Raw genomic sequence first — 21,172 nt, forward strand, 5'->3', positions numbered from 1 at the left:
TAAGATGCAAGGAGATTATTTTATTTGTTTTGTAAATCTGAGAACGGGTGTAAATGGAGACAGAAATGGAGTCTGCTACTGTAGTTGAGGTGAATTGATGAATTGTACAGCATATTTCTTCTGTTTTTTTTGTTTTCTTAAGTGAGACTGGGTGGGCTGGGCTGGGGTGGGGAGGGGGGGGGGATCTTGACTCGCGTGGGGTTTTGTTTTTGTACAGAAGTCAGTGTTTACAGTCATCTCTCCTGAAACTCAGATGTGTCATTAGACGTGGCCCAAGGTTCTATCAAACCCACCCTTAACCCCTAGGCAATGTGTAGATCAGGAGTAATTGGATAGGTGGTAATGTAGTAATACCTCCACTTTGCCCTGCGATGGGCTCAATGGAATTTTCACTACATTATTTTGCATACACTTATCACCTGTTTAGGAGGTTGGGGCTGAGGGTTGGGAGTCGATCTGTTCTTTTTAACCATGGGGAGGCCCTTCACTCTGGCCTCAGTTACTACGCACCTAAATAAAGCCTCTTCTGATGACACCTGTGTGCTGTTTGGTTTATTCTGTCATTTATCCTTGGCTACTGCCTCTTTCTCAATTTACGCTTAAAACATACAGCATTGGCTCACAGAACAGCCACACATACAAGAGCAGGGTTTTAGAAAAGCTAATATTAGCCAATTCAAATGTATCAGTTACTCCAACTAATTTAAGTAACTTAATTGAGTTAATCATGGATGGATTTGGACATGAAGACAGAAAATGCTAATATAGGTAGCATTAACTTGCATTGGATTTGTGCCACATATGCTAAAAAGTTAGCATTTGATGCAGTGGCTGGGTAAACAAAACCAAAGCATGGTCACACCTTGTCCATAAACTGCTTACAGGGTAAGTAAACCAATATGACAGAGGGCTTTTAATTTTGTGCAGATATGGGATATACATTTGAAAATGTATTATACATTTTGTCCTATCATGATGGAACGGTCCCAGACCATATACCCTAGACACCCACCTGAGCGACCCATACACTGAGAAGTCCTTATGTGTTTTATAGGCCTACAGCAAGAAGCCTATATGCAGCCAAGGCAGAAAGATAGATGCAGTCAGAGACCCACTAAAGAAGCACCGCCCCCTCAAGATTCTGAGCCTGCCTGACAGGGTTGGTCTTACAAAGCCAAAGCCCCCGGGTGGGTGAGCGTAACATAAAATACATTTCTCACAGCTGCTAATGAGAACCTTGATGACCTTGTACCTAGCCGGTGGGAATTCCGGTGGGGTGCCCCCACCCAGGTAGTGGCAGTGCTGGCAACACTAGCTGCAGTAACCCATGAGGAGGGGTCGCACTTGGACAATCAGAGAGGGGGCAAATTATTGTGGCCCTGGTGGCACAAAATAATCAAAGGTCTGACTGCATAGAGATGCTCGTGGAAATGGTCACAATGGGGGACCAGCGTGTGTGTTTCAGGGTAAGGGGGTGTAACAATTTCATTTTATTTGAATTTGTCACATACACGTGTTTAGCAGATGTTATTGCGGGTGTAGCGGAAAGCTTGTGCTTCTAGTTCTGACAGTGCAGCAATATCTAACGGGTAATATCTAACAATTTCACAACATACCTAATACACACATCTAAGTAAAGGAATGGAATTAAGAATATATAAATATATGGATGGGCAATGTCAGAGCGGCATAGACTGAGATACAGTAGATATTAAGAATACAGTATATACATATGAGATGAGTAATGCAAGATATGTAAACATTATTAAAGTGACATTAAGGTGACTAGTGTTCCATTTATTAAAGTGGCTAATGATTTCAAGTCTGTGTATGTAGGCTGCAGCCTCTCTGTGCTAGTGATGGCTATTTAACAGTCTGATGGCCTTGAGATATAAGCTGTTTTTCAGTTTCTCGGTCCCAGCTTTGATGCACCTGTACTGACCTCGCCTTCTGGATGATAGCGGGGTGAACAGGCAGTGGCTCAAGTGGTTGTTGTCCTTGATGATCTTTTTGGCCTTCCTGTGACATCGGGTGCTGTAGGTGTACTGGAGGGCAGGTGGTTTGCCCTTGGTGATGCGTTGTAAAGACCGCACCACCCTCTGGAGAGCCCTACGGTTGTGGGCGGTGTAGTTGCCGTACCAGGCTGTGATACAGCCCAACAGGATGCTCTCAGTTGTGCATCTATAAAGGTTTATGAGGGTTTTAGGTGACAAGCCACATTTATTATTGAGGTTGAAGAGGCTCTGTTGCACCTTCTTCACCACACTGTCTGAGTAGGTGGTCCATTTCAGTTTGTTGGTGATGTTTACACCGAGGAACTTAACTTCCCAGCTTCTCCACTGGTGTCCCGTCGATGTGGATTGGGGGGTGCTCCCTCTGCTGTTTCCTGAAGTCCACGATCATCTCCTTTGTTTTGTTGACATTGAGTGAGAGGTTATTTTCCTGACACCTCACTCCTAGAGTCCTCATCTCCTCCCTGTAGGCTGTCTCGTCGTTGTTGGTAATCAAGCCTACTACTGTTGTCTTCTGCAAACTTGATGATTGAGTTGGAGGCGTGCATGGTCAAGCAGTCATGGGTGAACAGGGAGTACAGGAGGGGGCTGAGCACGCACCCTTGTGTGGCCCCACCTGGGGGTGACCCGTCAGGAAGTCCAGGACCCAATTGCACAGGGCAGGGTTCAGACCCAGGGCCTCGAGCTTAATGATGAGTTTGGAGGGTACTATAGTGTTGAACGCTGAGCTATAGTCAATGAACAGCATTCTTAAATAGGTATTCATCTTGTCCAGATGGGATCGGGCAGCGTGCAGTGTGATGGCGATTGCATCGTCTGTGGATCTATTTTGGCGGTAAGCAAATTGGAGTGGGTTTAGGGCAGGCCTGGACAATTATTTTCCATGGAGGGCCACATTCAAATATATATTTGCCATCGCAGGCCAGAATCATATTACAGGATTATACATCTGTATGACCGTGTTGACAGATATATCTACTGTAAATCACATCCAGATATGCTACTTAACTTTTTTAACATTCCCCGAAATAAACCACATCCATGTTCACCTTTTGGTGGGTATTTTCATTATTAAACATGCAATGAACTACACGGAGGAAAAGTACACGGTGCATTCAGCACCACGGACAGAAATCTTGTTAGCGGGTATGCACAAAAACACAAGAAAGAGAAAGAGCTCAACATTACATTTAAACTACTCAATCAGTGTAAGTCTCTGATGGGTATTGACTGGAGCAGTGAAGTCAGGTATAGTTTCTGACGTCGCTATGCGCAGGATTGCTGATAGGTGAGAGTCAGTAAGAGATGATCTGTGCTTTGACTTGCTATATTTCATCACTGACAAAAATGTCTGTTCACATACATAGGTTGACCCAAACAATACAAATGTCTTCTGAGCATGACTCCTAATCTTTGGAAAGTTTTGTTCATCGAGAGATGCATAGAACCTCGTCAGTAACGTTGTTTTGAATAGTTCTCCAGTCACTGCATCAGACTGAAGATCGATAAACTCAAGTTGCAGGTCAGTGGGAGCGTTATCCACATTGAAGGTGAAAGGAAGGGAAACCAACAACATGTCACTTTCCAACATTTTGAAATCCTCAAAAACGACGAAAGCACGCAGCAGTGATGTATACTTCTCCCGCTGGTCATCTGATAGGGAACAGACTGGTAGTATCGGAAGGTGGGTGAGATTGTTGGCTTCTACTTGGCGGGTCAGGAGGAGTAATTTGACAAGGCTATACATTTGATGTACAAAAAGGCCAAAAAAACACCCTACATTCATTGTCTACTTTCCTTTTCTTTGAAAAACAAAGCTACTATTTGTAACTGTGACGTGTGTGTCAGCCTGTCAGTCACTGTCTGTCCGAGTGCAGTTTGTATTTATACGTGCCTACAAAATAAAGTTAAATCATTACACGAAGGCGAGTATTCATTGGGCTTTTAATTTGAATAACAAATACGTTTTTCAAAACTTTACTATCGCAAATTCTTCATGTGATCTGAGCATGATTCCGCGGGCGGTATTGAATCAGGTCGCGGGCCGCATACCGGACCGGTGTTGTGCCGAAAATCTCTCCACTGCCAGAATCCCCCCGCTTTCCCGTGAACGCACTCAATTATTCGTTGCTGCGTGCTTGCTAGTTGAGATTTCTGATCACGTTAGGCTGTGTTTAATTTGATTTCTATTTCGGTTTGATCGCGGGGGAGGCACTAGTAATGTCTGCAGTTTTAGGTCTGGCTATTTGTTTCAAGTGTATTAGTCTATAAATAAATATATTTTCCAAACTTCGTCATTCTATCTTGGGACTGCAAGGCCTGGCACACATCAGAATCACTTTGCTAGCTCATGTTGACCAGTAGTGTGTGCCACAGAAAGTATTTGACTCTAGCCACAAAATTAAGAAAATTATAAGGGCGGGGTGTTTGGTAGGCAAGAAAATCCCCCCCCCTCTAATTTTCTTAATTTTGTGGCTAGAGTCAAATACTTTCTGTGGCACACATCAGAGTCAAACACTTTCTATAGAACAAACTTCACATCAGGATAGGCAACCAAAATTAATAATGTATGTATGTGTGTTATATTAAACATAGAGGGAGTAAAATGTAGGCAAGCAATAAACATTTCAGAACAACTACTAGTCGAATAAGACATGGGAGAGATGACGGATTTTGTCAGGGGGGAGATTTTCGGCACAATACCGGCCTTTGCCCAGGCCTGGTCTAGGGTGACAGGAAAGGTGGAGGTGATATGATCCTTGACTAGTCTCTCAAAGCACTTCATGATGACAGAAGTGAGTGCTACGGGGATTATCTGTAGACCCTGCCACATATGTCTCGTAGTACTCACTCCAGCGTAAGTACTACAGTCGATTTGCTGATAGAATTTTGGAAGCCTTTTCCTCAAATTGGCTTTGTTAAAATCCCGACTACAATAAATGCAGCCTCAGGATATATGGTTTCCAGTTTGCATAAAGTCCAGTGAAGTGCCTTGATGGCCGTCTTGATTTCCACTTGTGGGGGGGATGTACGCGGCTGTGACGATAACCGAAGAGAATTCTCTTGGGAGATAATACGCACTGTATTTGATTGTGAGGTATTCTAGTTTGGGTGAACAAAATGACTTGAGTTCCTGTACACAATGTTATTACAATTATCCCATGAGTCGTTAATCATGAAACATACACCCCCGCCCTTCTTCCCGGAGAGATGTTTACTCCTGTCGGCGCGATGGACTGAGAATCCAGATGGCTGGACCGACACCGACAGTATATCCCGAGAGAGCCATGTTTCCGTGAAACAGAGTATGTTACAATCCCTGATGTCTCTCTGGAAAGAAACCCTTGCCCTGATCTCATCAACCTTGTTATCTGAGCGCCATCATCTAGGACTAGACATTGGTTAATCAAATCTCCCCATTCTTGCTCAATTTTGCATGCCTCTCAAACAGCTACAACTGTTTATGCATTCACACATCAAGTCCTTTCTTGAGTTGCACTCGGGGATGGAACAACTGTTGAACATCTGAGCTTGTGGTTGTTTGTGGGAAAGGGGGATACCTAGTCAGTTGTACGACTAAATGAATTCAACTGAAATATGAATTCCGCATTTAACCCAACCCCTCTGAACCAGAGAAGTGCGGGGTGCTGCCCTAATCGATATCCATGTTTTCTGCACATGTGGAACAGTGGGTTAACTGCCTGTTCAGGGGCAGAATGACAGATTTTTACCTTGTCATCTTGGGGATTCAAGCCAGCACTCAACGCTCCTACGCGCTTTTCTTTTGTTTTGTATTTTTGTTTGTGTGTGTGCGTGCGTGTGTGTTAAGGACAATATAGGATGAATCACAATAATTGCTTGTAATGGCAATCCTGGTTATAGGTAACAATATTACACATATTATTCATTAATTGTGGAAATAAATTAAAATATACAATATTTTTATATATATATACAGTGCCAGTCAAAAGTTTTGACACACCTACTCATTCAAGGGTTTTTCTTTATTTTTAATTTTTTCTACATTGTCGAATAAGTAACAGTGAAGACAAAACTATGAATTAACACATATGGAATTATGTAGTAACCAAAGAAGTGTTAAAAAAACAGAATATATTTTATATTTCAGATTCTTCAAAGTAGCCACCCTTGATGACAGCTTTGCACTCTTGGCATTCTCTCAACCAGCTTCACCTGGAATGCTTTTCCAACATTCTTGACGTTGTTCTCACATATGCTGTGCACTTGTTGGCTGCTTTTCCTTCACTTGGCGGTCCAAGTCATCCCAAACCATCTCAATTGGGTTGAAGTCGGGTGATGGTGGAGGCCAGGTCAGCTGACGCAGCACTCCATCACTCTTCTTCTTGGTCAAATAGCCCTTACATAGCCTGGAGGTGTATTGGGCCATTGTCCTGTTGAAAAACAAATGATAGTCCCAGTACGCGTAAACCAGATGGGATGGCGTATTGCTGCTGAATGCTGTGGTACCCTGGTTAAGTGTGCCTTGAATTCTAAATAAATACAGTGTCACCAGCAAAGCACCCCCACACCATCAAACCTCCTCCTCCATGCTTCACGATGGGAACCACACATGCGGAGATCATCTAAAGGGCAGATTTCCACTGGTCTAATATCCATTGCTCATGTTTCTTGGCCCAAGCAAGTCTCTTCTTCTTATTGGTGTCCTTTAGTAGTGTTTTCTTTGCAGCAATTCAGCCATGAAGGCCTGATTCACGCAGTCGCCTCTGAACAGTTGATGTTGAGATGTGTCTGTTACTTGAACTCTGTGAAGGATTAGGGCTCCGAAGTGGCGCAGTGGTCTAAGACACTGCATCTCAGCACTAGAGGCGTCACTACAGACAACCTGGTTCAAATCAAGACTGTATCACAACCGGCTGTGATTGGGAGTCTCATAGGATGGTGCCCAGTGTTGTCTGAGTTTGGCTGGTGTAGGCTGTCATTGTAAATAAGAATTTGTTCTTAACTGACTTGCCTAGTTAAGTAAAATACATTTTTTTTAAGTATTGATTTGGAATGAAATGTCTGAGGCAAGAAGGCCAGCATCCCGGAGTTGCCTCTTCGCTGTTGACGTTGAAACTGGTGTTTTGCAGGTACTAATGAAGCTGCCAGTTATGGGCTTGTGAGGCATCTGTTTCTCAAACTAGACACTCTAATGTACTTGTCCTCTTGCTTATTTGTGCACTGGGGCCTCCCACTCATCTTTCTATTCTGGCTAGATTCTGGTTAGATACAGTTTGCGCTGTTCTGTGACGGGAGTAGTACACAGCGTTGTACGAGATCTTCAGCTTCTTGGTAGTTTCTCACATGGAATAGCCTTCATTTCTCAGAACAAGAATAGACTGACGAGTTTCAGAAGAAAGTGCTTTGTTTCTGGCCATTTTGAGCCTGTAATCGAATCCACAAATGCTGATGCTCCAGATAGTCAACAAGCCTAAAGGCCAGTTTTATTGCTTCTTTAATCAGAACGACAGTTTTCAGCGGTGCTAACATAATTGCAAAAGGGATTTCTAATGATCAATTAGCCTTTTAAAATGATAAACTTGGATTAGCTAACACAACGTGCCATTAGAACACGGAAGTGATGGTTGCTGATAATGGGCCTCTGTACACCTATGTAGATATTCCATTTAAAAAAAATCAGGGGCGAAATATACTTCTCCTATGGGCAAAGAAACTCAAAAGGGGTGATGATATTAACAATTTTGATCCGAATGTGCAAATTGTCCAAACAGATCTATAAGATAGATTGATTCTTATGCTATTTTGTATTGGACCATAAACATATTTGTCTCATTAATCTATAAGGTCCAAATAATGATGATCAATGCTTCTTTGAAAATATACAATAATTGATGAAGCCTAAAAGTAATAGTTATTATGGTGGGAGATTATAATACGGTTTTATATACCTCAATGGACCGTAAAGGAAATCACACTACAAACTATCACCATCATGCACTTAAGGAAATCACGAATATATTGGAACTAGTGGATATACAGACCCTAAATACCCTGACCTAGTGAGATATTCATGGCGGAGGCTCAATCAAGCTAGTCATCTTGACTACTTTTTTTATGTCATTCTCGCTGGCACCAGAAGTTTAGAAAGTATTGATAGGGGACAGAATGCGGTCGGACCATCAAATGATTGGCATATACATTACTTTTACAGAATTTCCACGTGGGAGAATATATTGAAAACTGACTTTTTCCCAACATAATATAGGTACAGCAGATCCCCTTATTGTATGAGACACTTTTAAATGTGCCTTTGGAGGAAATGCAATTCAATACTCATCTTTAAAACAAAAGCAATTTAGGTCAAAGGAACAAAGGAAATAGAAGGACCAACAGTACAGATAGATAGCAATAAAAACTGTACCATAGAGAAACAGAATAAGTTAGAGGGAAAACAAAAAGAAATGGAGGAACTTATTCAAGAAAGATCAAGTGTAATATATTATAAAAATACAGCGAATTGGATGGAATATGGGGAAAAATGTACCAATTATTTTTTTTTATCTTCAACATAGAAATGCTACCAAAAATAATTTACTGAAACTTGTTACAAAATGGAGCCAGCCATGATTCACCATACCATATTTTGAAACAGGAAGCAAAGTACTTTTAAGCATACGTTTTCATTTCAGTCTCCTCCATCTCCACTAACCAAAGTTAATTGTATGGATTTTTTTCTTTCTATTAATGTAAAATTAACATCTGTACAGAAAGAATCATGTGAAGGCCAAATTACAAACAAATTACAAACTTTTTGATGCAATTAAAGCCTTTAAGTCTGGGAAAACTCCAGGGATGGATGGCATACCTTTTTCGATGTACTCAGAGGACCTTTATTAGCATGTTTTAACCACTCCTATAAAAATGGTAGATTATCAGATACTTAACAAGGTGGTCTGATTTCATTACTACTTAAACAGGACCCAAGAGATAAATATAAAGATGCAGTCCATTTAAAAAAATTAGAGACCCCTTACACTTCAGTGTTGTGATGCAAAAATTCTGGCAAAATCCATATAATTAAAAAGATATTGTCAGATATTATTAATCCTAATCAGACAGGTTTTTTTTTTTTACATGGACGATAGATTGGAGATAATATAAGTAATATAAGTACTGGACACTACAATGGGTTAAAGTTATGTACAGTACCAGTCAAAAGTTTGGACACACCTACTCATTCCAGTGTTTCTATTTATTATTACTATTTTCTACATTGTAGAATAAGAGTGAAAACATCAAAACTATGAAATAACACACATGGAATCATGTAGTAACTAAAAAAGTATTACATCAAAATAGATTTTATATGAGATTCTTCAAAGTAGCCACCCTTTACCAAAGTGTGCAAAGCTTTCTCTCAACCATTGCATTTCAATTAACAGGTGTGAATTTCTTTCCTTATTAATGCGTTTGAGCTAATCGTTGTGTTGTGACAAGGTAGGGGTGGTATACAGAAGAAAGCCCTATTTGGTAAAAGACAAAGAGCATATTATGGCAAGAACAGCTCAAATAAGCAAAGACAAATGACAGTCCATCATGACTTTAAAACATGAAGATCAGTCAATGCGGAACATTTCAAGAACTTTTTTTATTCAAGTGCAGTCGCAAAAACCATCAAGCGCTATGATGAAACTGGCTCTCATGAGGACCACCACAGGAAAGGAAGACCCAATTATTAATTACCGTAATTTCGGACTATTGAGCGCACCTGAATATAAGCTGCACCCACTGAATAAAAAAATAATATTATTTTGAACATAAATAAGCCACACATGTCTATAAGCCGCAGGTGCCTACCGGTACATTGAAACAAATGAACTTTACACAGGCTTTAACGAAACACGGCTTGTAACAAAAATAAATAGGCTTTAACGAAACACGGCTTGTAACAAAAAATAAAAAATTAGCAGTAAGCTTTAGTTGTCTTTTTGCACTGAGTCAATTACTCACGCTGCTGTTTCCAACGTCTTATCATCGACTCATTAAGACCAAGCTCCCGTGCAGCAGCTCTATTTCCTTTTCCAACAGCCAGATCAATCGCCTTCAACTTGAAAGCTGCATCATATTCATTTCTCTGTGTCTTTGCCATGATGAGGGTGACAAAATGACTACCGTAATCAGAATGATGGGAAGTTTGAGAGCGCTCGATTTAATCTAAACAGTAAACAAAAAAGTTATTTGACCTTAACCCGTTCGGCAATTTCATTGGTCTAATGAAAGCTTCATGCCGCCAAAAAACTGAACACGTCACAGAATGTGTTTTTTTTTTTGAAAAAAAAATTGAAAGCGGGAAAAATCCATATATTAGCCGCGTCATTGTTTAAGTCGCGAGGTTCAAAGTGTGGGAAAGAAGTTGCGGCTTATAGTCCGGAAATTACGGTATACAAAATTCTTGCAACCAATGGGATGTTAAATACAGAGCATTAGGAAAGTATTCACTTGACTTTTTCCACATTTTGTTTCGTTACAGCCTTATAAATCATTTATTTAATCAATATGAAAATAAGGCTTTAACCTAACAAAATGTGGGGGAAAAAATCAAGGGGTCTGAATACTTTCTGAATGCACTGTATATGAGGGATACAACCATCCCAGCTCTGCAGATTTAGCTGCAGAGACAGAATCATTCGATCATTTGTTTTGGTACTGTCCATATTGTGACGGCCCTGAATGTTTCTGAACCGTCTCAGTGCTTCTCCTTGAAATAGAGCGCTTCCCCTTTAATTCTTAATTAATTAGTGCTTCTTCCAATAGAGTGCTTCCCCTTTAATTCCCAATTAAATAGCCAGCATCAGCTGCGCAAAAGTGGAGTTGTGATGGAAACATGAATGAGGATGTGTTCGACCCTCAGTTCTGAAGCCTCTCTCTTCCGTTTGTTGTGTTGATGTAAAAGTGTGCTTTGTGTAGCCTAATAGAAAATCTACCCAGGATCGGATCCACTCTTTGCATCTGTGGACTACACCTCTCCGTTGGTTTTCGTGGCCTTTCTCCGCTGGAGATCTGTCGGCGGATTGGCTTCTCTGACTGACCGACTGACTACAACCTTTTTTGTATACGGTATTTCATTTGTTTTGGGTGTGATGTATACTGTGATGATTTATGTAGTTAGTTGTAGTTGAGGATTTATTGAAATGTGTGGTAAAATATTTGTTCTTTTCATTGTATGATTGACACTGGGTTTACGCTACACTGTATGACGGACAACCATTGCGTGACTAAGGTCAGTTGAGTTCCCTGAACTTGTTTACCGGGCTGGACTTTTTAGGCCCGAGGTACAGGACATTTCTGAAGTAACCAGAGCTGTTTAAAGCTCCTTATTGTTATATTGTTGTGTGTGATCATTTATGTTAATACATCCACGCAAAAGAATACAGTTGTTTTGAAGTTATTTCCATTGTTTTAAGGGTTCATGAAAAGTGTATTTCCATCCTGACATTTACATGAGTCCTTTGTATTGGTGTAGACTTGACGGACCAGATGGGACTCATTCCCTATCAAACTAAAAGGAGAAACTAATATTTTCTCTGGTAGGCACAACCTACCTGGCACCCCTATAAATTATAACCTCAAGTCAAAACCGTTACAATATGTAGCTTGTTTTTGGACACTGGTTCAAAAATGGCTGAAGAATTGAAACATTTACATGGAGGGAACTCTGAAAATAGCACTGCTGGGTGATTTGAAAAGTCAGTCAATCGATTAATAATACCTTTAGCTAAAATGTTTCTTTAAATTTACAAGCTGTAGAAACTATGAGAATAGAAAAGGTTCAGAACTTTTGTGAAACATCACAGCAGTTAAAATATGGAAAATAGAAATCAAAACTGGATGGTGTTAAGAGAGATGGGGAGGGGTTGAAGGGTGGGACTAAATATAAGATAACTAATGTAAAAAACATTGTGTTCATAAATTGTACATAGTATGTACACTACATGACCAAAAGTATGTAGACACCTGCTTGTCGAACATCTCATTCCAAAATCATGGGCATTAATATGAAGTCGAGCCTCCTTTGCCTCCACTCTTCTGGGAAGACTTTCCACTGGATGTTGGAACAGTGCTGTGGGGACTTGCTTCCATTCAGCCACGAGCATTAGTGAGGTCAGGCATTGTTGGGCGATTAGGCCTGGCTCGCAGTCTGCATCCAATTGATCCCAAAGATTAGGTTGAGGTCAGGGTTCTGTGCAGGCCAGCCAAGTTTTTCCACACCGATCTCAACAAACCATTCCTGTATGGCCCTCGCTTTGTGCACGGGGGCATTGTCATTCTGAAAAGGGTAGGGGCCTTCCCCAAACTGTTACAAAGTTAGAAGCACAGTGTTATGATTTCCCGTCACTGGAACTAAGGGGCCTAGCCTGAACCATGAAAAACAGCCCCAGACCATTATTTCTCCTCCAAACTTTATTTGGCACTATGCATTGGGGCAGGTAGCGTTCTCCTGGCATCTGCCAAACACAGATTCATCCATCGGACTGCCAGATGAAACGTGCTTCATCACTCCAGAGAATGTTTCCACTGCTGCAGAGTCCATTGGTGGCGAGCTTTACACCACTCCAGCCGACACTTGGCATTGCGCATGGTGTTCTTAGGCTTGTGTGGCTCCTCAGCAATGTTCCCAACAGTTCTTGTGCTGACGTTACTTCCAGAGGCAGTTTGGAACTCGGTAGTGAGTGTTGCAACCGAGTATAGACTATTTTTATGCGCTTCAGCACTTGGCAGTCCCGTTCTGTGAGCTTGTGTGACCTACCAGTTCACAGGTGAGCTGTTGTTGCTCCTAGACATTTCCACTTCACAATAACAGCGCTTAGTTGACCAGGGCAGCTCTAGCAGGGCAGAAATTTGACAAATTGACTTGTTGGAAAGGTGACATCCTATGAGCTCTTCAGTAATGCCATTCTACTGATGTTTGTCTATGGAGATTGCATGGCTGTGCACTCGATATCAGACACCTGTCAGCAACAGGTGTGGCTGAAATAGCCGAAGCCACTAATTAGAAATGGTGTCCACATACTTGTGTATATAGTGTTAAAGCTAAGTGTTGTTGTCCATTAGTTTACACCAATTTGTGGAACATAAAGGAAACTTTGTTTAAATGATGCAGACAATTACATTGTGGCTTCCATCAATCTACCCTCTAAAAGAAAGCTAATGTAATTTTGTAATGTGGGTGAACTATCCCTTTAACCAAAGCCTGTGGCACATTAGTGACATTATGCAATAACAACAGATGACAAGGGACTGGACAAACACAGGAAAAGTTGACCTGTTTCCATCAGTGACATTTTAATTGAATTGGTACAACATGTCTGACTCAGAAGGGTGAAATGTACAGAAGGAACCAGGGCCTGGATTAAGCTAAGTATGAAAATGACGTGATGAGAAGAAGACATGAACAAGGAGGATCTCTCAATGTGAGTGCATACTGCTCCTGTTAAATGGCCCCACAGGCCCTCTGACACAGAGAGGGAATATCTAAATAACGACAGAAGGCAAGAGAAAGACATATGGAAATACTAACAGTTCGCCACTGGTTTCTGACAAAAGCCTGCCGTTATCTATCCCAGTTTTATTCACTATATTACAAGCTTTATACATATTAAAATGTAGAACAATAGCCATGACTACCGTATTACCCATATGAGGTGTATACACTTAATGATTAGCTTTGCTCTCTTTACAAATCCTGAATTGACTTACAGTGAATGCGTATAATAAGGCAAAATACCAGCAAAGGGTTGAAATAAAGAGAATGGCGAGTGACAGTTTAAGGGGGTTCTGTCACGGTGCAGGGCCGTTTTACAATGAGGAATAAGACTAACCCGAAAACACAAACAATAGGAGCCAATCACAAGTACCAGCCTTAAAGGTTCACTCCCTTGTGTAACAATATGCATTTTTTTCAGGCTTGTGGTCAAGTGCATTAAGCAAAGAAAATGTAGGGACTACATTACATAAATGTTATTCTGGAAATCAAGTAGATTTTCTTTTCTTTCAAAGACAGCATGTAGACAACTATGACTGAGATGAACAACATGGCTGTTAATCACTAGCTTGTCCATTCAACCCTCAGCAGAAGATCTCAAAATTGGTACACAGACACAGGTCTGCACTGACCTCTCGCTCAACATTGGCCAAATCAATAATACACCACTGTTTTTTTTAAATGACAAATTGAATCACAACCACATCTCCCTATGGAAAAACAAAATACTGCCACCAAGTGGCTATTGTGGGTATCAACATATTTAATCAGCAGGATAAGGTTTATATTTGAAAGCATCCATTTACTTACCCCCTCAACATCATTCCCCCCCCCATCAATTTTGAACAATAAACTCTTGGACTGCTTCCGACTCATTGCCTGGGTTCAGGTTGAGTATTTTAGTGTCAATGTAATGATTCAGCATCCTGTAGCATGCAATGCATTTGAAAAGCTCTCATTTTTAAGCTAGTGGGGTTGTAGTGTTCGTATGAGTTAGTTGTGAAATGGTTTCAGTGACCCAGACTAGTGTTAAAAGGCATAATAACCTTCTGCTTTGCATTTAGGACAACTAACAAGCTCACCCTCATGCATTTTGTCAAGAGACACACAGAAAAAAAAAAGAGACCATGCATCTATCTGGTTAGTCTTTCTGCACAGAGAGGAAGGGAGGGAGAGATTCCTTGCTGCAAGATCCCATACATGTGCAATATCATTATCAACAGGATGACCTTTTTCCACAAACCAACGATTGTCACAGGTGTTGATTACTGCCAACCATCACTGAGAACGTATGGAACTATTGCTTTTGTCAGTCCATCATTCCAACCAGTCATAAGAGAACCCCCTGACAGCCTTGCAGCAGGGAGACAGGATGGGGGATTATGAGCTGTTCCCAGTTCAGTTCTGACTCAGTTGGCACTTTTGGAAAGGACCTCTTATCTGCTCCAGTTCTCTGTTCCACAAACCGTATACCTGAGAGAACTTTCAAACAGTTGCAGTTCCCTCCATCAGCAAGGGGTGCTATGGTCCCCAAAAGTCAATCACCTTCAGACACTTAGGACCAGGCTGTAGAGTCACTGCTGTTAGGACCAGGCTGTAGAGTCACTGCTGTTAGGACCAGGCTGTAGAGTCACTGCTGTTAGGACCAGGCTGTAGAGTCACTGCTGTTAGGACCAGGCTGTAGAGTCACTGCTGTTAGGACCAGGCTGTAGAGTCACTGCTGTTAGGACCAGGCTGTAGAGTCACTGGTTTCTTCTTACGGTAGACGACTGACTGGTGTTCTCCCGTTTCATGGTGATGTGGGCTCTCACAGTGCATACTCTAACGTGGAGCCCGTGTGGTACGGAGATTAGTCTTTCATACCGGTGTCAAAGTGTTCCCCCATCCACACACGAGCCTGGAAACACTATGAATGGGTAAGTATGCCTTTGTGATAAAACAGGGCAAGTTCACCCACGCGGACACAGGCTGGGAATGGCATAAGTAAGCTGCCAAACTCCACCTCCAAATGGAGTGAGACTGCCGTAGAAAACCATTCCTGGGCTATTTTCAAGGGCGAGCGTGTGAGGGAATGGTTATGGAGCTTAAGTGAAATGTTGTCAAATGAGAAGCATGTATATGTTATATGCTGTAGGTTCCATGTGAGAAAGTGTTGTGTGTGTGTGTGTAACCCTTGTCTCCTGTACACTAGAAGTGACAGTCTCAGTGTTCACCTTCCCACTGGTGGTGCAGGAGGAGCTCCCCTCATCACTGCCAAAGAAATAGTCAAAACAATAAAAAACTGTTACAATAAACTTATATGCCTATGGGGAAAATATTGATATTCCTTTCATGTAAAAAATGTTGTACTCTGCACCAGAAAATGTGTGTGTACGTTACTTATTGGCATGTTGCGTCACATTGATAAGTGAGCCCTCACCTCTGTTGGCTTTGCTGGGGTAGATCTTGGTGAAGTGCCGGTACTCCTCTGGAACAGGGAAGTCATCCAGAGGGTGGAAAGAATACTTGGACTCAAAGTCATCTGTAGGGAGAGAAGGTTAGGAAGATAACAGTTCAGGTCAGGGGTGGTGGTCAAGGTCATTGAAGGGCAAAAGGGAGGAGAGGATAGACAGAACAGTAGGGAAGAGTGTGAAATGTTGGTAGTTCTCAATCCTCTTGTATTGATCCAATTGTTCCACCCGAAGGAGCCATGGATCAAGTGCCCTGAAGCACTAGAGTCATCAGTTTTCACAAATAAAGTGTGTATATATAACAAATCATTTATTTGAAATTTTTTTTTAAGTCAGTTTACCCTTTACCCAACTCAAATCGATTTGACCAACTCCGATGCAGTTTTCCCATTCGCTTTTACAGATCCAACACTTACTTGGACTGCAACATTTTATACATTCCAAAAGACTCCGAAGTAGATTAATAACCAACTCATTTTGTTAGTCAACGTAGAGAGAAACCAAATTTGAGGTCAGGTGATGCAGTATGGGGAAGAAGACTCACCGACGAAGGAGCGGGAAATGGAGGTGTGTCCATTGCGGATAGGTGGGGGAGGGGGCGGGGGTGCGGCAGGGGTACGGGAGGGAGGAGGGGGCGGCTTGCCACGGCTATGAGGCTCTGAGGGGCTAGCTCTGTAGGGGGGTGGTGGAGGGGGGGCATCCCGACCCCCGTTTCGTTGAGACGACCCAGGCGGGGGTGGAGCTGTACAGACAAACGGTACGGTCATTAAGGAATAACAGAGCAGCCGCACTGGCGAACCAGCAGTCATTACAACACAACAACAAGACAGGAACGCTAGAAAGACACTGCAGGCCTGTCGTGACACGCCACCTTCCTGACTGTACACAAGGTGTGCCACACCTTGCCACACTACTTTTTCTACACTCGTTTAAAAATGTCTACACTAATAAACAAATCACCTCTCCTCGCTTGCCTCACATTATGATAGGTGATTGACAAGGGGAGATCGAGGTTAAACAAGAATTGTGACACAGCACAGTGAGAAGAATATTTAGAACTTAATGGGACTTGAAATGGGACTGGCCCTAACCCAGCTCCATTACAGGTAGAAGAACAAGGAGAGCACTAGTAGCAACATACCTGCTCCTCTACCGGGGGGGTCACGGACTGGAGGGGGTGGGCGTCCGCCTGGCGGGGAGGGGGAAGGCGGCGGCGGTGGCGCTTGCCCACGGGTTGGAGTGTGTCCAGGTCCGGGCGACGGCTTCTTGCTGAGGGAGTTGTGTCTCTGAGGTAGCTCCGGGGCGGCTTCGTTAACCGGGCTGGAGGGGCCGTTGGTCATGGGCTGGCGGTACGGGGGAGGAGGTGGACCCAGAGAGGAGGAAGAGGAGGATGCAGAGGAGCCCCCTGACGTCAGGGGCCGGCGGTTGTTGTTGGGAGAAGGGGGTGGAGGAGGGGCGCTGTTGCGGGCCGGCACCGGGGAAGTCCCACTCTGTCCTGGCGTGGGAGGGAGGGGCTTCTCCCGGTTGTAGGAGGGGGCGGGTGGTGGCGCCTTCTGAGTCGGGGCAGGGGGTGCGTTGCCCCGGCGAGAGAAAGGGGGAGGTGGAGGAGGGGCGGAGGAGCTGTGCTTCATGCCACTGTTAGGGCTGCCGCCGCTGAGGGGGCGGGAGAGATCGGGGAGGGAGGGCCTCTGGGATCGGGAGTGCTCCGGGGGAGAGGCCTGTTGGGCTGAGCAGTCTGTGTTGTCCTGGCGAACAGGGGGTCCGGGGGGACGAGGAGCAGCGGGGCGCGTGCCAGGAGGCGTCAGGGCTGACCTGCCAACCGAACCATCTGCACCAACAAAAAAGTAATCAGCAATTTATATGAAGATGAATTTATACATGAACAGAGAAACATTAGGACACTTCTCAGTCCAGAGTTACTACAGAACAGAAGAGTAGTGTTAGGTTGTTTTAGTCATTATAATCAATGTTCTAATATTTTCACCCTGACAGAGGGTAAGGCCTTTCATATGATGAAATCTAAGACTAATGCAGACGTGCAGGTTAGGGAACTCATTATTGTGAATCAGAAAATCTCCTTCAGCCATGCCTGCCCCCTGCCAACGCTGAAACCTGACGTTCTGGCCCCCTGCCAACGCTGAAACCTGACGTTCTGGCCCCCTGCCAACGCTGAAACCTGACATTCTGGCCCCCTGCCAACGCTGAAACCTGACGTTCTGGCCCCCTGCCAACGCTGAAACCTGACGTTCTGGCCCCCTGCCAACGCTGAAACCTGACATTCTGGCCCCCTGCCAACGCTGAAACCTGACGTTCTGGCCCCCTGCCAACGCTGAAACCTGACGTTCTGGCCCCCTGCCAACGCTGAAACCTGACATTCTGGCCCCCTGCCAACGCTGAAACCTGACATTCTGCCCTCTCTAAGCAGTCAAAGACCAGTGCTCAGTTTTCAACCAATTGCAATCGTGCTTTGACAAAGAAGCTTGCTCCCAAACTTCTCAGCGATAAATGTAATGGAACTAAATTGCTGTGCTAAACCTTCTTCAATACAAGTTTGACGAACCACTCCTTCAGCGGTCCAGATTGTTTTGGGAAATCTTTGTAAGTGACACCATTAGTAAAAACAGTTAAGATATTAAATACTTGCCTCCGACTGGTCGCAATTTAGGCACACCTGCCTGGAAAAGACCTCCCATCGGCTGAATGACCCCTGACGAGCCTCCTCCGCCTACATTACTAACACCAGCACCATCTCCTTTAGGCTCTGGACAGGGAAGAAAACAAGGTTAAATGACATGCATTACAATAGTAACCTATGATATGTATAATTACCCTCATGGTATCCCATGTGAAATAAGCCTTGACCCCCAGAGTGTGTTCTCCATGCACTACCCTAGCATCATCAGTTCTGTGCTTCTTACTTCCATCCAATCAGATTAGTCAGTAAAACACCACCAGAATCGTAGATCTGAGACAAGGGTGAACCTTAGAGGTGCTCTGGCCTTACCTTCTAAGATGGGTGCGCTCCTGTCATTTACCACGCCGACCTTCTTCAGCTTGGCCCCTTTGTGGATGTCACCGAGCAGGGCTCCTCTGCCTTTGGCCTCATCTCGGTTGAGCTTAGGTGGGGTGGTGTTGGCCTGCAAGGGGAGGGGAAGAGAGCGCGCGTGTCTTCTAGTTAGCTCAACATAGCACACTTCATGCTACCGTAGAACAGACCTCGAGTACATAACCTAATTTCTCGTGGACAGACTACGGTACAGTAGATCTGTCACGATACAACGAGATGTGTATGAGAACGAGCTGCATTAGTTTGGGTGCTTTGGACAAATCACGATTTCACAGGAGTCTTTCGAAATTGGGATGGGCCATTTGGCCCATAGACTTGGCGTAACTAGCTGAGATTATACATAGCCTGACAGGTAACAGCTTGCAGAAAGACATGGCACAGTTGGTGCAAGGGAATTAGCCGGGTAGAGCGTGTCCTTGAGGGGCTACAGTAAAATACATTTTTATAAGATTTATATTTTGTGAGTCCTTTACATCAAGTCATTAATTAGTTGTCCATTGCATAAATCCATATCGTTATGCAGCCGTCTGCAGAGGCCTGGTCGGTCCACTGCTCATTATGTGAATTACTTCATGTGTAAAAAAATGTAGAGGATGATTACATGAGCGAGCAGCACTAATCACCAGAAGCGCTCTGGCACGTCCCGAATGGCACCCGATTCATTATATAGTGCACTACCCTATGGGCCCTGGTCAAAAGCGGTTCACTATTAAAGCGAATAGGGTGCCATTTGAGACACAACCTCTGATTGGGCTTGGCAGGGAAGGGAAAGGACAGCACGTACAATCACAGGCCACGAGGAGAGCTTATTTCAGATTTCAGTAGTGTGCTCTCTGAACCAGGTCAACAACAAAAAACTTGAATAAGGTCTTACCTGGCTGAAGGTGGGTGGTGGAGGGGGGCCTCCAGGGGGTGGAGGGGGAGGAATGGGCATCCTGACCCGCTCAACAAGTCTTGTGGATGGCCTGGGGTCTCAGATACAAACTCAGTCACCACCTGCAATAACATGTTTCAGAGTCATCTAGTGACATATTTCAGTCTTATCTAGCATGAATTTGTCAACTAGTGCAGTTAGCTAAGTAGAAGTGGTTCACTTTGATTTGATTGTTTTCCTTGCAATAAACTATATTTTAAACCACGTAGCTAGCCATCTAATAAACGTTAACATACTGGTCTCATGTGACGTTACTGATGACGTCTTCACTTCGTTAGCAAGTTGGCCTATCTATCTAGCTAGTTATGCTAGCAGAGAGCTAACGTTGGGTCAGTGCTGCTGTGTAATGGAAATGTGCCGACAGTACATAGCGTCAAGTCATCCAATAGTGTGAAGTCTCCAAATAAACCTGGTCATCGGTAGCTAGGTCAGATTAGCCAATATTTAGCATAATTTGGTTGACTAACGTTAGCTAGCTAACCAATTAGCATACAAACTTGAAGCCATTGCGGTGGCCCTTCTGCAAAAGGATAAGCTAACTCCATACATAACTCAACTAGCTAGCCATCGTGTAATAAAGTACGGCTACAATACATCCTAACAAACGTAACGTTCGCTATGAATCTCAGCTATATCATACATGGCGCGAACTCATCATGGCTATCATGTTTGGCTAATGTTCATGGCTGTCATGTTAGCTAACTACAGGATCTGTAGCGAGCTAACTACCTGGGTTAGCCTGCCAGAGTTGGCAACCTTTGCAAGTTAGCTTAATTAGGCGAATTTCTAGCTAGATTACTACATAATGCAACTTACTGGAGTTCCTTAGCAGCCCATTCGTTTGATATTTGACGTTTTAATTCATATTTGCTTCTTCGTTCTCGGTAGTTCCTTCATCTCAAGTGTATTAATAAGTTTCAAGCTGGCCATTGATATTTCACTCCTGCATTCACGCACACGTCCCTTCACTTGCAGCAGAGAATTGCTGAAGCAGAGAAGATGGAAGTGTGCAGACGGAAAATATCCAGAGATGGTAAAGAAAGCGAGACACCCCACTCCCTATTTTATTCGAGTCGGGGCGGGGCCACCCTGGTCCACCTATTGCCCCCGCCCAGCGGAGGGGGAGCCGCCAGAAACGTAACATCTTCCTAGGGCAGGGAGGGGACAATAGGGCACCAATGAGCG

At 43.5% G+C, this 21,172-nt stretch overlaps 1 protein-coding gene across 1 annotated transcript; it reads right to left on the reverse strand.

Moving 5' to 3' along the window:
- Positions 1–13,312: 13,312 nt before the first annotated feature.
- LOC115197117 (WAS/WASL-interacting protein family member 2) lies at positions 13,313–21,043 on the reverse strand. The gene is made up of 8 exons (XM_029758332.1): positions 20,804–21,043; positions 19,928–20,049; positions 18,991–19,123; positions 18,631–18,747; positions 17,128–17,814; positions 16,531–16,728; positions 15,956–16,057; positions 13,313–15,786 (listed from the first exon to the last, which is right to left on the reverse strand). Exons 2-8 carry the CDS (start codon positions 19,985–19,987, stop codon positions 15,746–15,748), a joined length of 1,338 nt encoding a protein of 445 aa, XP_029614192.1. The 5' UTR covers positions 19,988–20,049; positions 20,804–21,043; the 3' UTR covers positions 13,313–15,745.
- Between the last annotated feature and the right edge of the window lie 129 nt (positions 21,044–21,172).

The sequence above is a fragment of the Salmo trutta genome, chromosome 1 (genome assembly GCF_901001165.1).
Source record: "Salmo trutta chromosome 1, fSalTru1.1, whole genome shotgun sequence".
NCBI classification, from domain to species: domain Eukaryota; kingdom Metazoa; phylum Chordata; class Actinopteri; order Salmoniformes; family Salmonidae; genus Salmo; species Salmo trutta.